The 27,937-nt window shown below is 41.7% G+C and overlaps 1 protein-coding gene across 12 annotated transcripts in view; it reads right to left on the bottom strand.

Moving 5' to 3' along the window:
* tns1b (tensin 1b) overlaps positions 1-27,937 on the bottom strand; it is a 239,726-nt gene that overhangs the window by 74,629 nt on the left and 137,160 nt on the right. For 11 of the 12 annotated variants that reach the window (XM_078263162.1, XM_078263173.1, XM_078263161.1 and 8 more), the window contains 2 exons: positions 18,941-18,982; positions 9,101-9,150 (listed from right to left, as the gene is read on the bottom strand). In XM_078263162.1, coding sequence (XP_078119288.1) covers positions 9,101-9,150; positions 18,941-18,982 — 92 coding nt within the window. Of the gene's footprint in view, positions 1-9,100; positions 9,151-14,750; positions 15,072-18,940; positions 18,983-27,937 lie in introns of those variants that run through there. The other variant, XM_078263170.1, reaches the window with a different exon arrangement.

The following is a 27,937-nucleotide window of genomic DNA, read 5'->3' as shown; positions in this document are numbered from 1 at the left end:
CTGCCCTGTCAAAGACTAATTCCTGTCACGCATGACTGACAATAACGTTTTTCTTATCTCATCTTATCTTATGTTTGCGCATATCCAATGTGGCTGTGTTTCTCCTTCCGACCAAAGACGTGGGATTTTCTTTTAGGCATGCATCTCTACTGCAGCCTTGCAAACTGTTGGCTAGTTGGTTTATAGTTTAACAACCATAGTAACGCACAGAGCTGACCGTAATCCGTAAACAGGCAAGAGGCAGTAAACTGCACAAACTGCAGTAAAAACCCCAATTGAGATGCATATTCAGAATGTGCTGTATAAATGTCCAAAGAATGCTTCTAAAACCCAAATAATACCAGCATATCCCACATGTCTTAATCAGAAAATATTGAAAGGTCATATCCAAAGAGTTACTGATTTGGAGCCAAAGCATAAAAAGTGGCTGCTTATCTTCATCAATGCAGCAAATTACATTTCAGATTCAGTTGAACACACAACACAACTGTTCTTCTAGACTGAAAGCTACACATATCCTAATATGGCAAAGGCAACACACCACATAAATACCATATCCACAATGACATCATTTAAATCCACTGGGGTTGATATTGGCCTCCAAAAGAATAAGCTCTCCTCTCTGTATTAAACACATGCTGTGTTGTTAGACGTTGGCTGTCTCAGAGGGAAAACAGGATGAGGAGAAATTGATTTAACTTGCCAGATTACGAAAATATTACAGCATACCCAGGATTACAGTAGGTGTTCACCTCACAGACCAAACAAAATTATATAGTCATTAATGTTATTTTAAGTCTGGCTCATCTGGAGTCAAATCAGGTCAAAATGTGTTGGGGGGGAAAGGAGGCATGGATTCTTTCACTTAGTCTTTCACTTACTATTCATTCACCCCATGGCGGAATTCCTTGATTGTTCTGTAATTTACAGGCTTATTATAGGAAATAACAGAGCAGAAATCGCTCCCAAACAAGCATTATGTTTCTGTTACATGTCTCCAGACAGCTAGTTCAGCATAACGTAAGGCTTTGTTGCCAATTGGTTTCATTAAGAGTTCAAAAATCCAACACTCAACAACCTCTTGATTTGCCTCATGGATTTTGCTTTGGAGAAATGTTTTAGATTTTGTAGCTATGAAAGATGGTGTGTTAAAAGGAATAGTTTAACACAAAGAAAGGGAATTCATTGCAATAGCTTTATCTAATTGGCTCATGGCTGTTCCGACAACTATAACTGCCCACATTGATCTGTCAGATGTGATGTGTGTTTGATGTGACGTAATCATTGTTGCTGCCGCTCCATCTCTGCTGCCTGCCTCCATGTTATGTCTTGTAGGTGCTTTCAATGTGGCCTCTGTGACTATTCTCTTTTCCCTGGTCTCCTTTGTATTGTTTTTACTGCATGGACTGCTTTGAAACTTTTTTGCCGTTCCAAAATCTCAACAGACGACGTGGCCGGTGAAATGAAGAGGTTAAGGGAGTGGCAACTGGACCCATGGGGCCAGACTGCAGCATATTTCCCACATTTGTCAGCTGTGAGTAGCCCTGGAGGAAATTGCTCATACGTCTGGGAGAGAAGATCTCTGCAGGTTTATTATAACCGTACTGTAACCCTGATCTGTTCTGTACAGTATACGGTACATCTGGACCCACTCAAAACTTGCTTACTGGAAATTATTCATCACTATGTAAAAGAGAGGAAACTGATATGTCACATATGTTCTCTCTCATGTGCCGCAAACAAACATCTTACTTTGAAATGTTTCCCAAAGTTAAGTGTTCACGATTTGGCAAGACCCTCTTTCTTAGTATTTCCCTTTCTCCTCTGTTTCCCTCTCCGTTTCTACATATGGATGTCTTTTGTCCTCCGGGTTAATGCGTTAACCGGCTGAGCGCCAACCTGCTTCTCATCAGCTGAAGAGATGAAGCGATTGCACTTTTTTCGGCACATCGCGCTTAAAGAATGACGCGTTATCTCAGCGGTGATCTCATTTTTGCATTTGGACAAACACCAACTGTGAAGCAGGAATGTTTTATCAGGAAACCTGAGACATTAGGCTGTAAAACATCGCACCAGATATTTCACAGTAATAAAAGTGAACAACCAGGACTTCTGTCTCTTCCATATCAAAATACTGGGAGGCCTCCTTGATCCCATACTTCCTGATGGTGAACACCTACAGTTTCTCACAATCTCACCGGTCAATGAGCAGTCTAAAAACTCGGTACTTGGATGGAGTTGATCATCTTTATCAGTCAACAAAGCATAAGACTAAATACTTATTCTTAATGCACAAACACCATTACTTGTGATTAACTCCATTTGGATACTTAAAGTTGCACTTATCATTGTTTTTGTATTAACAATGGATCTAATGACTATGTGCAAAGTCTCATGTAATGACAAACCCGTATGGAATTTTCACCCAACCATCAGAAGGGGGGGGGGGTTGGGCCCACAAACTACACTCTGATTAACCTTGTTTCCAACAACAGTAGAGCGGAAAACGTATGGCCTAGCATCAAGCGGGACACAGACAAAGACATTGCCAGACCTTCTTCCACAGCACTGCGGAGGAAGGTCTGGCAATGCATGTGGCTAGTCCACACAGCATTATTGGATAGGAGAAGAACGTGTTCTGGTTTATTGGCATTTCTTTAAACCAATCACAATCGTCTTGGGTGGCATTAAGTGCCGGACGGAGCCACAATGCCGCTGCAAAATAGCCTCGGGAAGGAACTTGTTTTGGTGGAACGTGTACGTTGAAAAGTAGTTTTAGATGTGCAACAGAAAACTCAGATTGGACAGATAGTCTAGCTAGCTGCACACCTGTCGCTATGGGCGGGCCGTAGGGGGCGGGGACCGCCCCCAAAAATGCTTGTTTGATTGATGGGAATCTACACTGCAACAGCCTATCACGGCCTTACTAAAAAGAAAGTTAGGCTACGTATGTGACGTGGCCTACGTTAGTGTAGCCGCTCAACAGTTACCGCGCATTTTTGAAAGCTGGATCAGTTTTCGCCGGCTTACTCGCTTCAGTTCGTCATGGATATCCGTAAGTGGTTGAAAAACCCACCAACAGTCTCCTCTGCCAAATTTGATACGACACCGATGTTGTAGTTGGAGAAGGAGACCCTGGACGACAGTCTGAGCCTGATGCTAGTAGCTCCGTGGAGCCCGACCCTGGGCCTAGCAGGACCTGCAGGTCAAGTACAACTGCGACTGGGGCAGCATTTGGGCCACAACTGCCTGTTGAATCAGTGGGTGTGAGTGACCTCGGCACGGACAAACCCAAATAGGTTGTGTTGAGGAAATATCCAGTCAAAATGGTTGGTTCAAAAAAACAATCATTTTCCTCTAGCTGGTATTTGAATAGGGACTGGCTTGAGTACTCGGCGGAAAAGGACTCCGCATTTTGTTATGCCTGCAGGAAATTCAAATCTGTATCATCGGACGCGATCTTCTCCATTAAGGGATTTAATGATTGGAAACATGCAATTGAAACAGGCAAGGGCTTAAATAAGCATGCAGCTTCAAAAGAACATTTAGCTTGTGAAGCAATGTGGAGAGATTCAGAAAAACGTAGAGAGACAGGAAAAGAGATTTCCACTCTCTTAAATTCAGAGCAACTGGCTCGCAACAGATACTACATGTCAGCCGTTATTGATATGCTGGAGTTTTTAGTGGTGAATCAATTGCCATTACGTGGAGATAATGCTGGTTTTGCCAGTGTGCTAGATGATAATAGCTTCATGGGGCTGTTTTTGTCTCTCTTTGAGTAGACCATGCGCAAAGATCCCGAACTGACAAGGATTACAAAAACAATCCCACAGAATGCACGCTATACCAGCCCACAGATACAAAACGAGATTATCGAAATGATGAGCAAACTCGTGACAGAGGAGATAGTGAGACAAGATGGCGATAGCTGGTATTCAATTAAAGTGGATGGCACACGGGATCCTTTAGGCCAAGAAAACATATCTGTAGTTGTGCGTTTTGTTGACGAAAACTATGGCGTGTGTGAGCGCTTCCAGTGAAGCAGCGGTCGAGGATTTTTTTGGAGTATGCAACATGCTGTACAACTTCATCAGGAAGCCAACCGTGGCTATTCTGTACAAAGGCGATACCCTGAAACGTCTCTTGGACCAGAGATGGACTGGCCACTTAGCAACGGTCAAAGTTGTGGTGAAGAGTTTTCACGACATATCCACATTACTGACCGAGGTGGAAAACACAAGAGGCCTTGGAGCGGAGGTGCGCGTCGAGGCTACGGGGGCTGCTTCGTGCCATTACGCAGCGCAGTTTTCTTTTCATTGCGCACCTTGTTATGAAACTGTTGTCACTTTTCGAGCCGCCTAACAGACTACTACAGGCCGAAGATATGGACTTGTTCACTGCGGTGATACTTGTGAACAGCGCTTCTGACTGCGTGAAGACACTGCGCACAGAAAACGAGTTTTCTGCACTGTGGGATCTCTGCGCTCCTCCAGCATCGGCCACCGAGGCTGTGTTCCGGTGACCGACCCTGGTCCAAGCAAGAGAAGAAGCACAATTAACAAAAACCTCCACGGATTTGCAGTTGAAGAAACAGTTGGTCAGCCACAAAGTGACATAGATGAAAAGACTGAGTTCATGAGATTGTTTTACAGTGTTATCGATGTGCAAGGAGAGATGAATGCGCCTTTTGGTGAGCACGGTAGCGAACTCATTGGCACACTGGCTGCTTTGAACCCAGAGGCCGAGGATAATTTCCTGGACCCATCAAAGGTAACCCCTCTCCTGGTATTAGCTGGAAATGATGTGGTTGATTCTGAAGATACTGTGGCTCGTGAGTTCCTGGTGAAGAAAATGACTGACACTCCGGTTCCCCCCGAAGATGGAAAATGGACAATAGCCAACATCCTCAGCACATTCAACTGTGCACTCCAGGCTGTGTTCTCACAGCCTACACCCTTGCCCTAACTTTAGGAGCTTCCACAGCAATGTGTGAAAACTCATTTCCCACGCTCAAAAGCGTCTTCTCAGAGCATCGGCGCAGTATGCTGCACAGACGCAAAGCCCAGCTGATTCAGCTTGCTTTTGAAAAGGACCTCACTCACAAGTTTAAGTCCGAGTGGAAGGATACTTTAGCGTAGAGAAACGCTGCCTCCCACTGTACTGACAGGAGGGACTGGAGAGAGGACAGTGCTGCCTCCACTCAAAGTACCGGTAGGTTCAAAGTCTCTGTGCGTGTGTATGTGCGTGCGTGTGTGTGTGTGTCTGTGTGTCTCATGGAAATGCATATCCCTCTGTTGACTGCTTGAAAATGCAATGTTTGAGAGATGCTTCTGGTGTTACATCTAATATGTTGTATAGTCAAGTGTTTTTTGGATATTCATAACATTGCTTCTATGTAATGTGGTGTAGGCTATAGGCAACCTGGTCATATTGCTGTTGGTTATGTTTACCATGATGATTACGTGCTGTGCGAATAAAGTATATACGATTATTATAAATATACGTACTGTAGGTTAATAATAATTGTGCCCTCCCATGCATTTAATATGCCCCCCTTAAGACTGAGGTCTGGCGACGGGTCTAGCTAGCTGTCTGGATTTACCCTGGAGAGATCTGAGGAGCAGTTAACCATAGTCCTCAGAAATCCACCGGAGTTTAAAATTCCAACACAAAGAAAGCGGAAGGTATCTGGCCGAAAAGAAGGACACAAGGGCGGAATTTCCAGCGGCACTGGAAAAATTCCTGGAAGTGGAACATCGACGATACAGACTAGCTTACTTCCCCTTAAGAGTCATTGGAGTGATGGTGGAGAACAAAATAGAGCTAAAAGGAGAGTGAATGAGGGACTCACATTTGTTAGGTGGCCAGAAGCAGGCTTTTTTTTCTTCCTTCTTTTTTAAATCTTAGCCATAAAAAGTTCATACGGTGATAAAATGTAAAAAATTCAAAATTGAAAACGTTCGTCTAGCCAAACACTATTAGATTGTATTAGAATTATAGGCCTGCCATTTTAGTGGCTATTAAGTTTAACCACAAAGATGTACCTATATGACATGTACTATAACTTTATAAATTTAGAAAATGTATTCTTCTTCTTTTTTTTTTTTAAAGCATAACATTACTTAACATTACTGGTTATTCCCAAGAACTATACCAACCATTGTACCATTTTTATGTAAAAAGCCGCTTTAAAGGAACACGCCGACTTATTGGGACTTTAGCTTATTCCCCGTATCCCCCAGAGTTAGATAAGTCGATACATACCCTTCTCATCTCCATGTGTCGTAACTCTGTCTGACGCAGCCACCGCTAGCCTAGTTTAGCCCAGATCCTGGAGGTAACCGGCTCCATCTAGCCTACTGCTCCCAGTAAGTGACAAAATAACGCCAACGTTTTCCTATTTACATGTTTACAAATAACAACATCACATGAGACACAGCCATCTTCTAACCGTATACATACTGGGAACTATATTCTCAGAAGGCGAAGCACTGCTACTTCTGCTACTTTGGCGGAGTGATTTGTTCGCAGCACCTGAGAAGCCTCGTGGTGAGGAGCAGAGAGGAACAACGGTGCTTTTCAGGTGTTGCTCTAATCACTCACAAGTTGCAGTGCGTCGCCTTCTGAGAATATAGTTCCCAGTTTGTATACGGTTAGAAGATGGCTGCGTATGGACTTAACTAACCCTGGGGGATACGGTGAATAAGCTAAAGTCCCAATAAGTCGGCGTGTTCTTTTAACTTCTATTTCTATAACTTCTATTCGTTCTTTTCTTAACTGAAACATGTCCAGTGTTGTGCCTGAACGCGTTCATTGAACGATAGTTCATGAACTCATTCATATTTTGGGCGAACGTGAACTGAACGTACTGTATTACTGCCTGATGAACGTTACTGTGAACTCGTTCATTCTGGTGTCTGTGAACGGCACGCTCTCTCAGTTTAACTTCGTTCAATAGGGTGCCAGATTTCTATAGAGCCATCCAGGCGAGAACCCGGCTAAAACACACCGTAAACAGGCCTTAATATGTAGCGGACAAAACACCCAAGCTGGAAACACCAGCCACCAGTGTCGCACCGCCGCATGCGTCATCAAAACAAAAAGCAGCAAGGAGGCGACAGCAGCAAGGAGAAGTCGTATGATCATTTAAACGAGTTTTATGACAAGGTAAGTGAGGATGGGAAAAATCTTACATTTCTGTGCAAACTTCAGTCACATCCAGAGCAACCCTGAAACGGCACATTGAACTGAAGCAACATATGGAAAAAAAGAACTATTAACTAGTTCAGTTTTGGAACTGTGAACTTATTTCACAATTTTGAACTATGAACTAAACTAGTTCATTTTAAAATTTGTGAACTGAACTTTGAACTAGTTAATGTAGAAAGTGAACTTTGCCAACACTGGCTGTGTCTTAATGTCTTAATGTAACCTTTCAACTAACAGGGTTTATTAGTTCAGAGATGTATTTTAGAGAGGAGATGTAGTAACCTGTGAGCTCTTCCACTGTACAAACAGAACTTCTGATTGTTCTCACAATGTTTCTAAATGTGCACATTCATTTGAAAGAACACTGTAAGAATGGCCTGCACTACATTTCAGAATGTTGGGACTAGAACTGTCAGCTCACCTTTCAAAATGGATGTCTCTGAAGCTATTTCTAGTTGTGTTTGGCTATGAATTACATCGTTAACTGTGGTGAATTCATGTACAACCAGAAGTCATAAACTAATTTATTTTTTAATTTAAACTGGGTGTCTACAGCATGTTTACAACTTAATTAATCTTTGACTTGAATCACATATTTTGTGTGCTGGTTGAGGGTGTGTAATCTGTGTATCAGCTGTGTAGCATTGTGCAGAACAACCCTCCATAGAGATAAAAAACTGTCTTCATCAGAATGTAAAAAAGCCTGTCTGGACCCACTAGTTTGATTGGAGAGCCATCGCATAACATAAGAGACAACCGACATACGGCTGTGCAACCCTAACCCTAACCCTTTAATCTTTCCTTTATACGGATAGAAAATGGCTCTAATCAGAGACTCTGTATGGGCTGTTAACAGTGGTGGAAGAAGAACTCAGATTCTTTACTTAGTTAAAAGTACTAATACCACACTGTAAAAATACTCAGTTACAAGTGAAAGTCCTGCATTCTTAAATAAAGGTATGTATCATCAGGAAAATGTACTTAAAGTATTAGAAGTAAAGAAAAATCCTCACATTTTAGAAACTTGAAACGATCCAAACAGTTCTGTCAGTCAACTAAATGTTTAATCGGCTAATCATTTCAGCTAGAATTGTAGGCCTATATATTGCTGGGTAGTTTAATTTATAATATAAGATTGTATTTTATAAACTACAAGTGTTTTGTGTGCAAAAATTGTAATTTATAAAGTAACTAGTAACTAAAGCTGTCAGATGAATGTAGTGGAGTAAAAAGTACAATATTTCTCTCTGAAATGTAGCGGAGTAGAAGTAGAAAGTGGCATGAAAAGAAAAGACTCAAGTAAAGTACAAGTACCTCAAAATTTATACTCAAGTACAGTACTTGAACAAATGTACTTAGTTACATTCCACCACTGGCTGATGATATATCAGAAGTTGAACTGTTTTTAGAACTGTTTGACTTGCTGTGAGGGCATCAAACTGTCACTCAAGCTTAGCACCGCACTTCAGCACGAACTGTTGTGGTGTCGAGTTTTACACATTAATTACACAACTGGCAGCACGTGGGACTCCCCCAGGGCCGAGGTGAGAGGGGCCGACACCAAATATCTTTGTGTCCAACAAAACAGTGTGAAGTCCGGTTCAATGGCAGGGCATGTTGCTTCTCTAATCCCCCTGGTCGAACTGGCAAATATCATATTACAATTGAAACTTTTCATTTCAAATGCTTCATAACTCAGAGTCGAATGTGATAGAGGATGGATAAGGTTGTGCTTTAAATTTGTTTCATCTCCTTCGTTATCTTTTTGTCCTTTTGGAGAAAACAGTGGAGATAAGCTCCTTCAATAATAATTCAACAAATAGAGTCCAATAAGCCAAATGAAGCCTTTTATGGGAAACTTGCATCTCAAAGAGAAGAATAGAGTTCCTACCTCGATGGTCTGCGCCGTGACTCCATGCTCTTTGAAGATTTTGTCGAGCCCTGCAAAACACAAAGACAAACGTTAAACTGGAGCTTTATTATAGGCCGATGCATATAATCTTGATACTTGCAGTAGTGCTTAGAAAAATATAAATACAGTAAAAAGACATGCAAATATACTATTTGTCCAACAACAGAGCTGGTCTGAAAGCACCATAAAATCATTTTTGCTCTGCGCCATTTACAACAGTTCTTGGTCTGCTTCACGTTACGACATGACTTCCATATAGACCGAATCACTGAGACGTCGCGCTAACACAAAAAGCACTTCCGGGTAGAGAAATGGCCGTTGATTTGAATTGCGGGATGTAAAATCAGCAAACTTGTTTATTTCCAGCCGTAACTGTAACTGTTTAAAGATATACAGTTAAACAAGAAGGTCCGACCTATCTGACGCCACTGTTGCTGCTGCAAAATAGCCTCAGGAAGGAACTTGTTTTGGTGGAACGTGTACGTTCAAAAGTTGTTTTAGTCGTGCAACAGAAAACTCAGATTGGACAGATAGTCTAGCTAGCTGTCTGGATTTACCCTGCAGAGATCTGAGGAGCAGTTAACCGTAGTCCTCAGAAATCCACCAGAGGTTAGAATTACAACAGAAAAGCGGAAGGTGACGGGACATCCGGCGGAATTTCCAACGGCACCGGAACAATCCCGAAAGTGGAACGCTGTGGATATATAGACTATCGCCGGTCGGACTGATTGCTGGTTTTGGGTGGTGTCATTTTCTTAGGTCTGTGGCCCAACAGGTATATTAGCTCTCCAACCTAGTGTTAGTGAAAGTGTTGACATATGAAAGCGTCAAACATGCATTTTAGATAAAGGAGATGAGAGTATGTCCAGGTGTTCCTCGCCCCCGTTTGCTCAGCGCCTTTAAACTGTATGTACGAGATGCAGGAGTATTCTAGACGCAAGTTATTGGAAACAAACATTGTGATTGGGTCTATAGTATCATAAAGTCCATGATGTCACACATAGTTCCATTGATTGTGGATGTACCTGCTTGTGATCTGTGATTTTATTGTTTATAAAGCAGGGCAGTCCAGATAAATGTTGCGATAAATAAACAGACATTAAAGTGTACTCAGTTCTGCTGCTGTCAGTATTTTGCTAAAATAGTCGACAACAATTTCATTGTTAAATTTAAAACAAATGAAAGGAAATTATTTCCGACATTCTTTTATTTAAAATTGAATTCACTATAAAAGGCACTACTGAAAAAAGTGACCGTTACATTATAAAGTGCATTTTTTTTTACTGATATTGTCTTTCAACTCTCCGAGTGTCTTTCGTGATATGTCGCAGTCTTTCACAATGTGTTTATTGCGCCAGTTGATATTGCGATGACGATTAATAAAACGATATGTTGTGCAGCCTTATTTTACCCACTGTACACAAAGAGCACCATGTGATGGACGAAGCAAAGCAGAGAGTCCTTGCAGAGGAAGTGTGGCTGAAGGAGATTGACTGTGTTTGGCTCAACTATGCCTGGTCTGCCTCGCCTTCCCCTTCAAAGCAGCTCCAGCTGGGGGTTAAAGGCCATGTGGGCCTGTTCACTCCCCTGTGGTGTTTGGGTCACATGTACACAGGAGGGGGCTGTTATCCATCACCATCCATTAAATCAGAGCGACTGGCTGAGCATCGGTGTCAAGAGCTCCGCTCGCCTCCGTGGACCAGTTTCAGCCTGCTCTGCTCTGCTAACGCCTGCCTGGCTCTCAGCGCACGCAGTTCAAACTCACGGAGACGACGTCCAGAGGTGGACTGTAACTAAGTACATTTACTGAAGTACTGTACTTTAGTATACATTTGAGGTACTTGTACTTTACTTGAGTCTTTTCTTTTCATGCTACTTTCTACTTCTACTCCGCTACATGTCAGAGAGAAATATCGTATTTTTTACTCCACTACAATCATCTGACATCTTCAGTTACTAGTTATTTTACATATTAAGATTTTTACACACAAAACACATGTAGTTTATAAGATATGATGTTTTATTAAATTAAACTAGCCAACAGTATGACAGCCTACAAGTCCAGCTGAAATGATTCGACCATTAAACACACAACAGTTTGGATCGTTTCCAGTTTCTAAAATGGGAGGATTTTTCTGCATCAAGTATAAGGCTGCACGATATGTGGAAAACATGCAATATGTGATTACGTTGTTGAATATTGCGATAACAATATTACTTGCGATACATAAACAGTGTACTTCAAGTTAGTCAGTTCAGTTTAGGTATTCTGCTTAAGTACAACAAATTGCTTGTTGAATTTAAAACAAATCATTTCCAACGTTCTTTTATTGAACAAACTGAGGATTGAATTGAACACAAAAGGCATCGCTAAAAAAAGAATGAGTTACATTTTAAAGTGCTGTTTTCTACTGACATTTTCTTTAAACGAACTAAAAAAATCTCTGAGTGGGCTAGGCAATATATTGATATTATATCGATATATGAGACTAGATATCGCCTTAGAGTTTGGATATCGTCACATCACAATATGACAGTAGTGTTGTCATTTCCTGGTTTTAAAGGCTACATCACAGTAAAGTGATGTCATTTTCTGAACTTACCAGACTGTTGCAACTGTTCTATTATTTACCTTTACCCACTTAGTCATTATATCCACATTACTGATGATTATTTATCAAAAATCTCACTGTGTCAATTTTTTGTGAAAGCACCAATAGCCAACTCTTCAATATCGATATTGAGGTATTTGGTAAAAAATATTGTGATAATTGATTATCTCTATATCGCCCAGCTCTAGCTCGAAGACTTTTCGTCTCTCATCTGAGAGACTTTTTCACTTCCGACTGAACAGTAGGAAGAACCCAGCTATTAAACATATATGGAGTCGTTGATGATGGATACCAATTTGTTTGTTGTAACGACAGTGGTTATGGCCGTTGGAGACAGCCGGGCTTCTTCTCTGCAACTGTGTTCCTCTTGAATTGAGTCCAGGGGAAATAACAACCAGCGCAAACACAAAACGGTTTTCCTGACCTCGATAGGTAAAAAAGCTTGTGCTATTGAACCAGATGAATTGGTGACTGAAGAAATAATTTATTATTGTAATTACAATTTTTTCCTTTTCTTTTTTGGTCTTATCTCTCTCTCCTTTGTCTGTAAAATGAATTGTTAACTGACCTATCTATTTCTGTTTGTTGTATCATTTGGGAAAGGTGCTGGTAAAAAGATATGTTTGTCTTCATTCAGCTCCTTTATGATCAGGGATATGTAATATGTGATATAGCAAATCATTTATGGTTTGATTATAAAGCTTGTCTGTTTGTTTCCATGAGTGGAATAAAAACAATGAAATTGAAGATTGAAGAAAAGAGAAGTAAAAGAAAAGAAAACAGGGAGGACTGTCTAACGTTTGACATTGCATTAATGTCATTTGTAAGTTGGGCTACAGGGAAACTATTTTAATATTTGGTGGGCTAGTCCTATCTAGCCCCGGTGTAGCACCAACTATGTCCTGGGGAAACAAAGTCAGACCCCTGTAGTTACAAGGAAGTTTGGCTGACTTTGTCTTGTTTTGACATGAGATTACAGAAAACATAGGTAAGCATTCCTGCAGTTTGACCAATTCTTGAAGGAAAAAATGCATTGATTTTTAAAAAGGCAAGATCTCCCAATATTACAGTTATTGGTTGAATTTGTGTTCAAATTCTTGGAAGGACTGAATAAATACTCATACACATACAGGCACAAACGCAGACATAATCAAATCAGATGATACAGTGTTTGCCAATGTTCTTTTCTGTCCCAGCAAATCCACTTATCTCTCTCTCAACAACTTCTATGCACCAGAATTCCTTTGCAACATCTTACATCCAAAGTATTCACACGAGTCTGTGGCTCGACTGAGGCGACACAAAGCAAATCCCCCACTTTCTGTCTGTGCTTCGGCCTAAACGTTTCAGTGTGTGCCCAGGGGCTATAAAGTGCAGAGTCGCCATAGGAGGACAGAGATGAATGAGTGAGAAACGGCCTAAAAGAGGGTTCAAAGACAGATGCAGACGCTTGTGTTGAGTGGAGCTGTGAGAGTTATTGTGCCTGAAAGTCAGGGAAAAGCCCAAGGTGAGGTGATCAGAACACCCTCACGTTGTTTTTGATGACAAGAAAACCATGTCCGAGAAATCCCGTTAGTTGGACGCCAACACGGCATGGCACCACTGTTGAAGTGTTGAAGAAATGAGTTTGCATGCTGGTTGACAGCATGCAAACTCATTTCTTAATTAGAGACCGGCACAGAATTTTGAGGACATGGTGTTTATAGTGTGCTGCAAAGATGGCAGCTGATTCATAGATTTTGCTTTAAGTTAGTCTGAATTGGTGTGCAGAGCATTTTATGAGCCACGATATTTATGTTAAAGTGCAACCATCTGGGTGAATAAAAGTCTCGCAGTGAAGCAACGGTCAGTAATAAGACAATAATTGTTTCTGTGGTCACACTGATGTTCTTGTCAGTGAAAAGCTGAAAGACATTGTGATGATCAAGTGCCGTGATTCTATGAATGGGGTGTACTGTGCAGTCCTTCCAGAAAAATGCAAATTAGTTTTTTTGTGATTGTTGCAGGCAAAAATCCGTGATTATGCAGCACGTTTTCTTAAAGAATGCGATGGAATATGCGGGATATTTAGGCAATTTTATGCGATGAAATTGCGGGAAATTGCAAAAACTGCTGTTTGATGAAAAAGAGAAAAAAAAGTAATTCCCCCAACACCCAGCTTTTCGATGATGTTCACGTCGCGTAATTACGTCACTTCATAACGTTCCCATGGCAACAGGGGAAAATGGCTGCTCTTGTGTGAAGTAAACGCAACATTTTTCAACTTTCTGATAAGATATATGGGACTTTTTTGCAACGAAAATGTGATTATGAAATCATGCAAGCCCCGCATATTGTGCGTGGAAATCGGCAATTTGTGCGGCAATTTGTGCGGCAATTTGTGCGGCGAAAGTGCGGCGTATTTGAAAAAATGCGCCCCCCCCCCCGCATAACTATGCAGACTTTAGCTGATTATGCATTGAATTCTGCAATCGCATTATCGCGTTTTTCTGAGGGACTGACATATGTGCAGCCATAAATAGGACTGAATCCATTTTCTAAATCCTAGGTGCAAGATTTCAAGTAGAAGACACAAGCTCCTGAACATCACACAATCCACACGCTAAATCCTGTTACTCTCCCTCCAGAAGTTGTATTGGGAAGGAGAGATGGGGAAGTGGGTGGGTGTGGGGGGTTGAGGTAGCGGGTGAGGAGGAGGAGGAGGAGGAGGAGGTGGGAACTGGAGTGGGGGGTCCAGCAGGCCTGTTTCCAGATTAAAACCATCTGTGGAGGTTGACTTTACAAGCAGGCCATTCAAATTAACCATCTGAGAAAGAGCAAAGAGGGAGGGAGGGAGGGCGAAAGACATTGGGGGCTGGTAAAAGTCCGCGAAGGAGACGAGAGAAACTGTTCTATAACAAAGAGAAAAAAAAACAAGCAATGAGGGAGCGGACAAGAAAAGTTCAAGCTACAGGACCCGTGTTGACTAAATAAATCCATCCATCCATCCATCCATCTGCCCCTCCACCGCGTCCTACCTTCCTGAAAAGGTAGCCTGTACTCCATCGCCATGCCCCCCTCAGAGAGGAGAGCCGCCTTCTCAGAGACCCTCCTCGGTCCATCGCCCTCTGCCTCTCGCTGCTTTCTGTCCGCCAGTGAAGTTTCCTCTGTGAAACCTCTCCCTTTTCTCTCACAGCGGAGGGAAGAAGGGAAAAAAATCGAGAGAAAAAAAAAAACCCAAGGGCTCTATTTTGGGCAGTTGCTTGCAGCGGGCCACTGCATGCTCCGGCTCAGACCATACTCCTCCACAACACTGTTCGTCTCTTCCTTCTTTCTGTCCGCTCTGTCTTCTCCCTTCCTTTCTTTCCCCCTCTGCCTTGTGTGTTGGCCACCCTCCCCCCTCCCACTTATTCTCCCATCACGTTATCTCTCACCCCTCATATTCAACTTTTCCCTCCCTCTCCTCTCTCCCTCTTTCTCATCTGTGTACGGATCTAAATTGTGACTGCTAACCCTTCCTGTCTCTTTAGGCAAACATGCAGGGTCTGATGCATGTTTTTACACACACACACACACACACACACACACACACACACACACACACACACACACACATACATGTAAATGTGTGTATTCAACTGTGAAATCTTTTTCTGACAGTTGTGTCTTTTGCACAGGTCTTTTTTTTTTTTTTTTTTTTTTACAAACAACCATGCACTTGAATGCTGTTTTTGTTAAGTATATGATGTTAGTATCATATATAAATAAGTATTATAAGTATTCCAAACTTCCCTCTATTTCCTGTCATATTCTCACCTTTCCGCCACAAATAAAAGAGGAAGAAACACCTCTAAAAAATATCTTGAGGGAAAAAAATTGGCACTTGGAACGTCTTCACTTCCAAGTTCAAAATCTACTGAAAGGAGTCAACAAAGAAGCAAAGAGGCAGAAGAGCACCGAACCCACCGAGCTAGAAAGCGATCCGGCGAAGCGAGAGAAGCTCATGTAGTCATAAGACAAATATTTTGTATGCTCCGAGGCGATGAAGTGCGGGTAAACATCACCCAGACATCACAGTGCAACCACACAGCAAATGCCCATGACCAGACAGGAGCAGCTGCACGCACAGACATGCACTCATGCATATACACTCCCAACACATGCATACTATACACAGTTAAAACACAAACTCATTCAATCACACACACACAAAAACTTATAATCACTGTGTGTTGCAGGCTCTGCCCTCAGTTAAGGTGCAGACCAAATTATGACCTGAGAGGGAAAACTCCTGAGCTGTGCAAAACACCATCTGATATGAAGCTGCTGCATGACAGAGACAGAGAAGATTGTGCTCTTCTGTACTACAAGAGGTGGAGGAAGTATTCAGATCCTTTACTTTAGTACTACTAAAGTACTAATACCACACTGTAAAAATACTCAGTTACTTAGTTAAAGTCCTGCATTGAAAATGTTACTTACGGTAAGTTAAAGTATGTAAGTATCATCAGGAAAATGTATTTAAAGTATTAAAAGTAAAAGTACTCAATGCAGAAAAATCCTCCCATTTTAGAAACTGGAAACGATCCAAACAGTTGTGAGTTTAATTGTCGAATCATTTCAGCTGGACTTGTAGGCCGTCATATTGTTGGCTAGTTTTAATTTATAATAAAACATCGTATTTTATAAACTACATGTGTTTTGTGTGCAAAAATCTTAATCTGTAAAGTAACTAAAGCTGTCAGATGAATGTAGTGGAGTAAAAAGTACAATATTTCTCTCTGAAATGTAGCAGAGTAGAAGTAGAAAGTGGCATGAAAAGAAAAGACTCGAAGTCAAGTACAAGGCTACCTCAAATTTGTACTTAAGTAAAGTACTTAAGTAAATGTACTTAGTTACTGCACATTCCACCACTGTGTACTACACTGTATGAGAAAACTGAAGAATACGCCAATAACAGCAGCCCCACACACACACACACACACACACACACACACACACACACACACACACACACACACACACACACACACAGAGGCACACTGGTGCATTTGTGTTTATTTTGGTCCTTGTGGAGAAAGTGGGCACATGGCTTTGGGTGGTAACTCTAAATCGGTTACTTGATCCTTCCTTTCCCAGACAAAATACAACTCGCAGGAAGTTGTGTCATAGACGACAAGTGCTCAGTGAGTCCAAGGCAAACATGTACGCTCTAATTTCTGTGTATGTGTTGACCTCATATGCACGTACGGAGGAGGGAGTCGTTACCCTGAAGCGCCATGAGTATTTCTAAAACAACCATATGTAGGCTTAATGGGGATGTCATAGATTTAGTCAAGTATGTCTCATTACCAGATCCAGTTTTTAGGGGTGATGCAGAATGAAATCTGCGAAATGTTTTTTCTCTTTGGTATAGAAATGTTTAACATTCTGAGGTTTATTTAAAAAAAATTACTTCTCTCCTGCGGAAAATGTTGCCGAATTCTGCAACTGCAGATTCCGTGTGGCCCTGTTTATTACTCACCATTCCATGGGGTGGCTGGGCATGAAATGCAATACTGTACATCAATGGTAAAAAACCCAATGCAGTAGTGATGTAGATAGACATTACAATGTTTAAGAATGGGTCCTTCTCAGGTTATATTGATTACTTTTATTTTCTAATACGTATAGCAGGAAGTTAGACTTTGCAACAGGCTGAATGTGATGCAGGCCAGTAGCAACGCATACGGTATGTTTGCACATAGCAGCAATACTCAAGATGTTAGTGCTGAAATCAAAGATGAGAGTCCTTCAGAAGTTGTTCATCTCTGCTACTGTACCTGTGCCTGTGTCATTCAGCCCATTGATTCCCATTAGTCCCACTGCAGGAAGTAGTGTGTCCCCTACATCCAGTCAAAAGTAAGGGTGTGGAGTGGATTTTTCACTAAACTTAACCAAGAGCTTTAGTTGCCTAATCTTACCCATATTTTAAAGGGATAATTCGGATTTTTTAAGTGGGGTTGTATGAGGTACTTCTCCATAGTCAGTGCATTAGCTACACTGCCCTGCAAAGGCACAAGGCAGCAACTTCATATTTGGTCCAAAATGAGTGAATATTTTTGTATATATGAAGCAATTATTGATTGAGTTGATTTGTCTACACATGTTTATGTATGTTCGTGTGAGTATGCGTGTTTAGTTGTTGGGACTGCATTATGTCACTGTATTTGTTGGAAAAAGTCAATAAGCAAAGTTAAAAAAAAAACTCTGTCTTTCGCAATGTGTTTAAAGCGCAAGACGATATCGCGATGATGATAAAAAGAAACATATAATGTGCAGTCCAGGCCATAACCACAATCTTTCCCTAACCTGCACCATAATGTTGTTGCCATGCACAGATAATGTAAGAAGTAAGCATTTTTAAAATGTTGGCATTGTATGTAAACAACCAATATGTCAAATATCTTGTCTGGTAGATATGTGTATCATTTTGTCAAATTTGGGTACAAGAAGAAGAACAAAAATGATGCCTTCAGTGTGTGATGTGCCTTTGTAAACAGGTCAAGGAAAAGGTCTAAAAGGGAACAGAATCAGCAGCCTGGCTTGATTCCCAGCACAGAAATCCCCTGATCATCTAGTTTTAACACTTCCAGTGGTACAATTTTGATAAATTGGTCATCATTTAGTAAAAAAAAAAAAAAAAAAAGCTGGCACTTTGTCTTTGATGTGAACATCGGATTTGTGTTTTTTTCTGGGAACGTCACAAGTTGGGCAGTAAATTGGATTTGTACTATTCCAAGGCCATTCCAAACTGCCAACAGTCAACAAAGAGTACTTCCTGTGGACACCCATACTTCAGAGGACAAATGAAACAATGATTTGTAGACTCCGTATTGGACTAAGTATACACCTGGAGTTGTTCTTAAACATTTAATTGAGAAAGGTTTCAGCTGTTTTAAGGTGTATTTACTGTAAAAGAAGTGCAGCTGTAATTCCCGCCAGCTGGAACGCCTCTCTCCGCTCATAACAAATACCTCTCCTACATCAAACACTGTACATCATCTGTCTGCCAGTGTCATACATAGGGGCAGATTAATCTGCTCTTTCACTTCAGTAATCTAAGCAAAAGAGATGGCTGGACCTGAGAATACAACAACAGTGACAGAGAGAGAGAGAGAGAGAGAGAGAGAGAGAGAGAGAGAGAGAGAGAGAGAGATAGAAAGAGGTCACGTAAGTTGAAACTCACCATGGTGTCTACATGTTTGAGAGGAAGGTCACTGCTCGGTGCCTGATCAGAGAAGAGACAAAAACAGAGAGAAACAGAAGGTGAGATCAATACCTGCAACAATCCATACCTCGCAAACTCTTATTATGTTATGTTGTTTTAGGGATTTTTTTTTTGTAATGTAAATAGATTCTTTTCCCCAGAATTGATATTCATTTTTTTTTTTTTTTACCACTGATTCACCTGAATATTTTCTGTTGATACGGTACTGCCGATGCGACTACATCATATCCGTTTCCAGCAAAACAGAGCGAAAGCTAAAACTTCAGAAAATTCATGTTATGTTCTTTACACATGAAATAAATGTCAGACTGACTGACTGACATGTGATGTGCATTCTTCTTAGAAAACAATTAGCTTTTAGAAATGTCTCCTGATATATGGCTTTAGAAGTGTATTATTCAACTTTTGTTTTTGTTAAAGAAGGAAAAGAAAATCACAATACTCTATTCTATGGAATCGCAGTACTTCTAGAATGGCCATTAATGAAAACCGCAATACAAATACGAATCGGCACCCATGTATCGTGAAAGAATTGAAGCGGGAAGAAAGGCGTATCGTCCCGGCCCTATGTTGTGCCATGTCACATCGTCTCCTCTCATGCTGTGTGGAATATACGCTCAGCGCCATTCTTTGCCCTAATGTGGCCTGGAGCAGAGTGGGGCTCCACCTTGAATGCGTGGGACCATCTATAATCCCTTGGTGCAAATATTTACACAAAGAGACAAGTCTGCTTCCATTAGCCAAGACCAGAGAGTCCATCCGTGGAACTCTCCCTTTCAACGCCATATACAGCTATGGACAGAGAGAGAGAGAGAGAGAGAGAGAGAGAGAGAGAGAGAGAGAGAGAGAGATACAGCTATGGACAGAGAGAGAGAAAGAGTTTTTAGATAGTTATTCTGTTCTTATGCTTTGGCAACACAGATGTATTGAATTTATCATGCCAATAAAGCTAACTGAAATTGAAAATTGAGAGAGAGAGAGAGAGAGAGAGAGAGAGGAAAAGGCCAACAGAGACAGAGGGGAGAGAGAAATAGGGGACAGAGAGAAAAGGAGAAAGAGAAGAGAGAAATAAAAGAGAGTAATGAGTGGATGGATGTCTAGGCTGGGGGTATAGCGGGAGAGATGGGGGTAAAGTGAGAGCTTCATGGCAGAGAGCAGAAGAAGAAAACATCAGAGCGATCCATGATGTCATGAGCTGGTGCGGGCTTCGATAGCCCCAGACTACCACACACGAACACATGTTACTTATATCCATTCAAATCCAGTCTAGGCCTGTCTTGAAACTATCAGTCATATCTATATGTAGCAAAGAGGACAGTAAGTAAATGACTCGTGGCACTTTTCATTGCAGCAAAATTGCAGATGTTGTACATGGTCTCCAACAAATGAGTGCACCCTGACTGCAGCCAGGATGGATGTACAGTTAGAGTTTGATCTATTGGATCCCTGTCTCTGTAGATCTTCCTGGTATGGAGTAGAGTAGAGCAGAGATCTTCAACAAGGGGTCCGGGACCCCCTAGGGGCAAAAATAAAGGCCTAAAAATGCCACACACAAAAATATCTTTGAAAAAGAAACAGCTGGGCATTGTAGTTTTTAGCAAACGTTACTCAAACAGGAGTAAATCTAAAGTGCATTGGCTGGGGACTATTTTCAGCTGTGGATTAATACACATTCAACAAAGGCAGCAGGACGGTGTATGTGGGACTGACTTAGAATAAACTACAGTGTGTGTTGGTGTGTTTTCAATACACAATGGCACAGAGGAAGAAGATACTTCAGGCTTTGAATACACCGACACTGTCACCAGACTTATCCTTTTAAAGGTCCCATGACATGGTGCTCTTTGGATGCTTTTATATAGGCCTTAGTGGTCCCCTAATACTGTATCTGAAGTCTCTTTTATATAGATCTTAGTGTCCCCTAATACTGTATCTGAAGTCTCTTTTTATATAGACCTTAGTGGTCCCCTAATACTGTATCTGAAGTCTCTTTTATATAGGCCTTAGTGGTCCCCTAATACTGTATCTGAAGTCTCTTTTTATATAGACCTTAGTGTCCCTAATACTGTATCTGAAGTCTCTTTTATATAGACCTTAGTGGTCCCCTAATACTGTATCTGAAGTCTCTTTTTATATAGACCTTAGTGGTCCCCTAATACTGTATCTGAAGTCTCTTTTTATATAGACCTTAGTGGTCCCCTAATACTGTATCTGAAGTCTCTTTTTATATAGACCTTAGTGGTCCCCTAATACTGTATCTGAAGTCTCTTTTATATAGACCTTAGTGGTCCCCTAATACTGTATCTGAAGTCTCTTTTATATAGGCCTTAGTGGTCCCCCTAATACTGTATCTGAAGTCTCTTTTATATAGACCTTAGTGGTCCCCTAATACTGTATCTGAAGTCTCTTTTATATAGGCCTTAGTGGTCCCCTAATACTGTATCTGAAGTCTCTTTCCCGAAATTCAGCCTTGGTGCAGAATTACAGCCACTAGAGCCAGTCCCACAATGAGCTTTCCTTAGTATGTGCCATTTCTGTGTCTGTAGCTTTAAATGCTATTGAGGAGGAGAGAGGAGGGGGGGTGGGGGGGCAAGGTGGAGGGTGGGGGTGTGGCCTTGACCAACTGCCACTTTGCTCGTTTGAAAGCCATGATGTCTCTTTCTCATGGGTGGACCAAATTCTCTGGGCGGGCAAAGCAGAGAAAGGGGAGGTAACCTTTCCCCTTATGACGTCATAAAGGGAAGATTCCAGATCGGCCCATCTGAGCTTTCATTTTCTCAAAGGCAGAGCAGGATACCCAGGGCTCGGTTTACACCTATCACCATTTCTAGCCACAGGGGGACCATAGGCAGGCTGGGGGAACTCACATTAATGTTAAAAAACCTCATAAAGTGAAATGTTCATGCCATGGGACCTTTAAGTACAGAACACCCAAGAGTTATGCTGTCAAATGTTGGAAATCGTAATTGGGATCGAATCACTTCATAGAGGAAACCTCCTCCATGGTGGTGATCAATGGACAGTACCCACACAGAGAGCTGCACTGTGACACAGAGGATGTTCTGCTTCTATACAGAGCTTCAGTGGAATACAAACAGTAAATGCAAAGAGTCAATTATAGTCTGGCTGTGCAGGCCCCAGAATACAGTCTAAACGCCCAGAGTAAACCACCAACCAGGGAGAGAATGAGAGAATTTGGATTCATCCTGACCAGTGCCATTACCAACTTACAACGTTTAAAAAAAAAAAACACAGAATAAAGGGAATGCTGATTAAATTACCAAAACCATTACCAAGGCAGCACAATTGGAATTTTTAACTTGATTTCAAATCATAACCATCTGCTTTTGCTACCAGGTAGGTGTGTCACTGTGTGTTGTTGTATATCAGACAAATACAAGACAGAGTTGCTTCAAGGAAAAGGAAAACCAGACTGATGTTCGAGCCTCTAAATGCAGACTGTGGATATGCTCAGAGGTCAAAATGTGCAGCCACAGGCATTCTCACACAAATAGAGCTTATTGTGTGCACACCCAGAAAAACACACACAGACACAAACAATTCTCACAATGATATATTCTAACATGTGCATTTCCATTTTGTACAATTGCAGCCAGATGGCCGGAGTGTGTGTCTCTGTGTGTGTACTGTCGTTGAGGCTTGCAACTAATTCAGAAAGCATGAGAAAGCCTGGGAAGTTGTGTATCAGCAAAATAGTCCACAGAGGAAGTGTTTTCCGTTTCTCTTAGCCCTCTTCAAAGGAAAACAATTGAAGGGGAAGTGTAGCACTTAGTGAAGTAATGGTATCATTTCTTTTAAATCATTTTTAAGACAATTCTTGCAAGCCACGCACAATAAATCTCTGTCTAACACCAATTACAAAGCCAGGATTGGATCTTGGCTTTTATAGGCTGTTTATTTCACAGACTCAAATGATGAGAAATTGCTGTGTCATAGTGCCTTTGAGACTAAAGTCAAGATGTAAATCTCCAGGGCCCAGGACTGTGTTCAGAGTCAAGCGAATGTGTGCTGCTGACCAATAGCAGAATGTCTTGTCAGTGCTTTGAGGGGAACAGAGAGCCAAAGAGTCCAAAACGGAGAAAGGTGAAGTAGTTCCCTGAGAACAAAATTCACACGACACAGCACAGAGAGCATGTTAGCCAATGGGGCGCCACACCAGCTAGCTCAGCAACTAGTGTCACCAAGCTTCTAGTCGCACTTTGCCAGACTTTCCTACACAGTGCTGCAGAGGAGGGTCTGGCTAGTCCACACATGTCTGCATGTATTGAGAAAAGCGACAAAAACATTTAAAGAAAATTGCAGATTGCAAATTGTCCAAAAGAAACCTCGAAGGAAGCAACAAAACCCTTGAAAACGTGACAAAAATGTCCAAAAAACCCCCCAAAAAACTTAGGGAAAAGCCCAGAATGGATGATTGGAGGGGTTGTAAATTACGCCTATGTCTTTAAACATTATTACAAAAGATGTGATCAGTTAAGAAGCGGAACAAAACCAGTGTTCTGTTGCCAAGAGCTTTGCAGCACCTGCAGGGAGAGTGACAACACAAACCTGGCATTTCCAACACACTACATTTGTAAGAATACACTTATCTCTCCAACCACAGATATTGGTTGGACAGTAATCCTATCAATTTAAAAGAAGAGAAGAAAAACATTATCCATTCAAGATACTCAGGTTGTTTGTTTTTTTGGACTCAGAGCCGTGCCATTACCTGGAGCCAAGTCAGCTGAGCATCATATTGCATTTGTTCTCATGAGAAGAGCTAAATACAGGCTGTTGATCTCTCATGTGGTAGCAAAATAGTAACGGACATAAAAATAGACCCAACAGTATGATAACATTTTGTTCAGCATTTCCTGCTTCATCGCTCAGAATGAAAAAATCTGGGAGTTGTTGTTGATCACTACCAATGATGAAAATGGTGCTTACAGCTGCATTCTGTCACAGACGTTTACTGATACCGGCCCCTACTTTGGACAACTTCTACCAATGTTAATTAAAGGAACAAACCGGTTTATTAAAGTGCTTTCCATTTTATATGAGGAAATCTCCAGCTGGGCGCCTGGGTAGCTCTCCTGGTAGAGCGCACGTCCATATACTGTATAGAGCTAGCGGGGAGTGAGCGGTGACGTTAAATCACCCTAAGGTACTGTCTATTTGCTGGATGGTTTCATGGTAACGGTCGCTAGCTAACATTAGCAGATAAGCCCGTACTTTTTGACGGGCTTGCAGATATTGCACCAAGAACCTTTCTTTTAACTCTACCTTCCTTTGTTTCTGCTGAAACAATTCTAGAGGAAACACTGTATTGTGTGAACAGTTAACTTCATTTAATATTGTATGAGGCGTTTTCTTTAGCGGGGTGCAAATGTTCCACCAAAACAAGTTCCTTCCTGAGACTATTTTGTTGAACCACCGTCGCTGCGTCCGGAGCTTAGCGCCGCCCAAGACGATTGTGATAGGTTTAAAAAAAAAAAAAAAAATTCTCCTATCCCAGAATGCATCTGTGGTGGAGCCAGACCTTACTCCGCAGCGCTGTGGAGATAGGTCTGGCAATGCAAGACTAGTTTAGCCAGATCCAAGAGTTTTTCCGTTGCAGGTCCTTTTTATTTTATATCGACAGCGTCATGTGGTCCAGCAGGGGGCTATTGAGGGCATCACAACCAAAATAAAATATAGGCTCTAAGTAGGTCAAATGTTTGGATATTACTACACAATTAAACCTTTTACCCCCCACACCTCCCCTAAAGAAACTTTTTGTTTTGCTCACATATGCTTGCTTATGATATTTTAGTCTTCAGTGCAAGGGGAAAACAGTATGTGTGGCAAGTGCAGTAGGTCAAAGTTGAAGCAGGAAGTGGGTCTGTTACACTTGACTGTTCGCCCACGTTTTCTCTTCCAAGTTCCAGTTTAGCTAACATGAGGGTTTCTTCACAACCATGTTTCCTGCCCCATCTGACTTCTTGTCAGTGATGTCACCAGTATTCCCAGAGCAAAGCAATTAAGCTGGTGAGCAATGTTTTTATTACCAAACAGAATCATAGCCAAACCTACAAAAAGACCCAAGACGTAATAAATTGGAATCTCTCTTTATTACCCTTTTAAGCTGCACATTAGCAGACCTTTCAAGAATACAACACACAGCTTATTTATTACATGCAATAGGTCTGAGTTTAGGAGCCTTCATGCTTTGTTACATGTTCGAGTGTCCTTATAAAAACTGCGGCGCGAAAACCCACAGCTGATGAGAGACCATGGACACAGCCACGTGTCTGTCTCCTATCTAGAAGCACAGCATTTTAGAGTGTGACTTTCAATCACAGCGCTTTATCTCTGCCAACTCCGCACCATGTGCTTTCTTTCACATGAGCACAGTGGCTCCTTTGACCAATTTACCAAATTATAGCCCACTCCTTTAGGAAGGCAGAGGTAGCTAGCATGCAGGGAGTTTCCCCCCCTAAACGTAGCTCAAAGCAGGGCCTCTGGGGAAATGACACAGGGCTAAATATAAAGCTCTGTGCATCTTTAGAGCTCGAGACACAGCCCATTTAGCTCGGCCCAGCCTGCTCAGTGTGGACAGCGGAGTGGTTAAAATCGCTGCTTTGGGTGTGTTAGTGTGGGTGTGAGACGTGAAGAGAGAGAGAGACAGGAAACAGACAGCATTGATTGTGAGTGTTGGAACGATTCAGTGTTTACGTTCAGTCAGGGAGCTGAGCACGCAGTAACTGATTCCCAGTGTGAAACTGAACGAACGAAAGAAAACCCTTACATTATTATTCATAGCTATACTGCATATATGGCAGGGATGCTCTCAAGTCTCTGAGCTAGAGTCCAAGTCAAGTCTCAAGTCTCGGAGCTGGAGTACACATATTTAGCATTCGCTGCGTCTTATGTTTGAGCCTTGTTGTCTGAAGTGTTTGAAGCCAAAGCTTCTGATGAATGACCCAGCAGCTGCCGGTGCCGTGGGCATGTTTGTTGTCCTCTCTCACGTGTAGCCGCGCGCAGCAGATACGTTACGTATCACCTCACCAGACGTTTCCTAAAAATAAATATTGTTCACGAGTCCAGCATCTTGAGTCCGAGTCGAGTCAAGACTTTTGAGGACGAGTCTCATGTCAATGTGTGTGTAACTTAAGTGTGACTCAAGTCCGAGTTTCTGCGGTTGTTTTCAGAGTATATCCCTGTGTCTATATGTGTGTGTGAGTCAGAGTAAAGGTGTGTGCCGAGTGCCACTCATCCTTTCCTCTCCCCCTACAACCCCCTCCTTCTCCCCTGAACACATTTTCAGGACAATTCTTTGGAATCTAAAGCACACAGCATGTGCACTGGCAGCAGCAGCAGAGTGGCTACGCTAGCAGCTCTGCTCCTATGTTTGCACTGCATTTTGAACAATCGCCCACACTTAGAGAGCTTAGTGGTCTTAGACGTGCCTCGATGTGCTTGTGTTTCAACTAAGCTGCTGGAATGTTGCAGAAAGAAACTTTAATTCCGCCTTAAATGGGAAATAATGCAGCATTTCTCACTGGTAATGACATGAAAAGATGAAAAATGCAAAATGTTTTGTTTGGTTCTTCCGAGATGCCAGATCAGTCTCGAATGAAATTACATTTGAAAATAAATTCTTTTTTTCTTAAAAAACGGATGAATCGATTATCAAAATAGTTGGCGATTTATTTAATAGTTGACAACTAATCGATTCATCGTTGCAGCTCTGACTGAGTCAATGTTAAAGTTCAACATCACAGTGGGCAGCACGGACTGACAGATGAGACACAGGACACCTGTAGAGGCTCCGAGCTGACATGTCCAACAGTGCCTTCTAGTGGGAATAAATACAAACTGCAGGCTTTGATACAAGTTGAAATACTAATAGTTTACCTGAAGCCTCAGTCCTTCACAGTACAATTTATTCAGACACTGTCACTCTGCGCTGCTGGGAACAGCAAACAGCTATACGTCACTGACGCTGAAAGTCAATTTAAAGTCTAAATGATGCTCATTCCTTCAGTGACAGAGCTTTTTTAGTTTCTCTACTTTTACCAAGTGGGTGAAAACTGTGGATGTGTTTGTTTGCCTTCAAAGTAAAAGTGCAGCTGGCAAGAGCTTTGAAAAATGTTTTCCCCCGTCTAGTGGCTGCCTAAAAAAGGCAATCCTGCTTCACTAGAGCATAAGCCACCCCGGAGCTAATTCCTGCTTGGTTTAAAAGATGCAAGATGTACTGATTAAACCTTTTAAAAGAAACAAGAGGAATGTTTGCTGTCACCTGCAAGAGGTTGTTGGTTCACTGTAGTTTTCAGTGTAAATCATTCAAACATGCATTACGTTTTCTTCTCCCTCAAGAAAAAACTTGATATAGATATAGGGATATTGAGACATATTTCCCTCCCAGACGAGAGTAACGCCATCCCATGGGCCAGGTAAACCAATATTGCCGTATTAATGATGAGAAATGTTTTCTGATATTGATATAACAACATGGCAAATGTACTCAAAATCACATGTAAAAGAATCAAACTGACAATGAACTTCTTCTACTACTAAAGCCGACGTTAACATTTGTCAAAACATCAAATGTGTAAAACAAAACTTGAGTTGTTATTTTTAATCACAATTCCCCTTGAATCATCCATATGGACAACTGCATTTTGTAAAATCAATAACGTAGCCTACTCATAACACCTTGATAAGTCTACAATACTTAAAAAGAATAAAAAAATGTGACTGCTTCATCTTTATCTGCTTCATTAGTCTCAATGACACACGAGCGCGTGCACACACACACACACACACACACACACACACACACACACACACACAGCTGTTCCTCTCTCATGCTCTGTGGTCCTTCATCTGCAGCTTTCACACAGCCATGTCCCAGAAATGTAAACAGAGTGCTGGGGCAGGAGGGGCTGGGTGGGCCTGTGTGTATCCAGG

This window comes from Sander vitreus, chromosome 11 (assembly GCF_031162955.1).
Source record: "Sander vitreus isolate 19-12246 chromosome 11, sanVit1, whole genome shotgun sequence".
In the NCBI taxonomy this organism is placed as follows: domain Eukaryota; kingdom Metazoa; phylum Chordata; class Actinopteri; order Perciformes; family Percidae; genus Sander; species Sander vitreus.
Note: the sequence above shows the minus strand (reverse complement) of the source record. Positions and strands in the feature narration are given on the sequence as shown.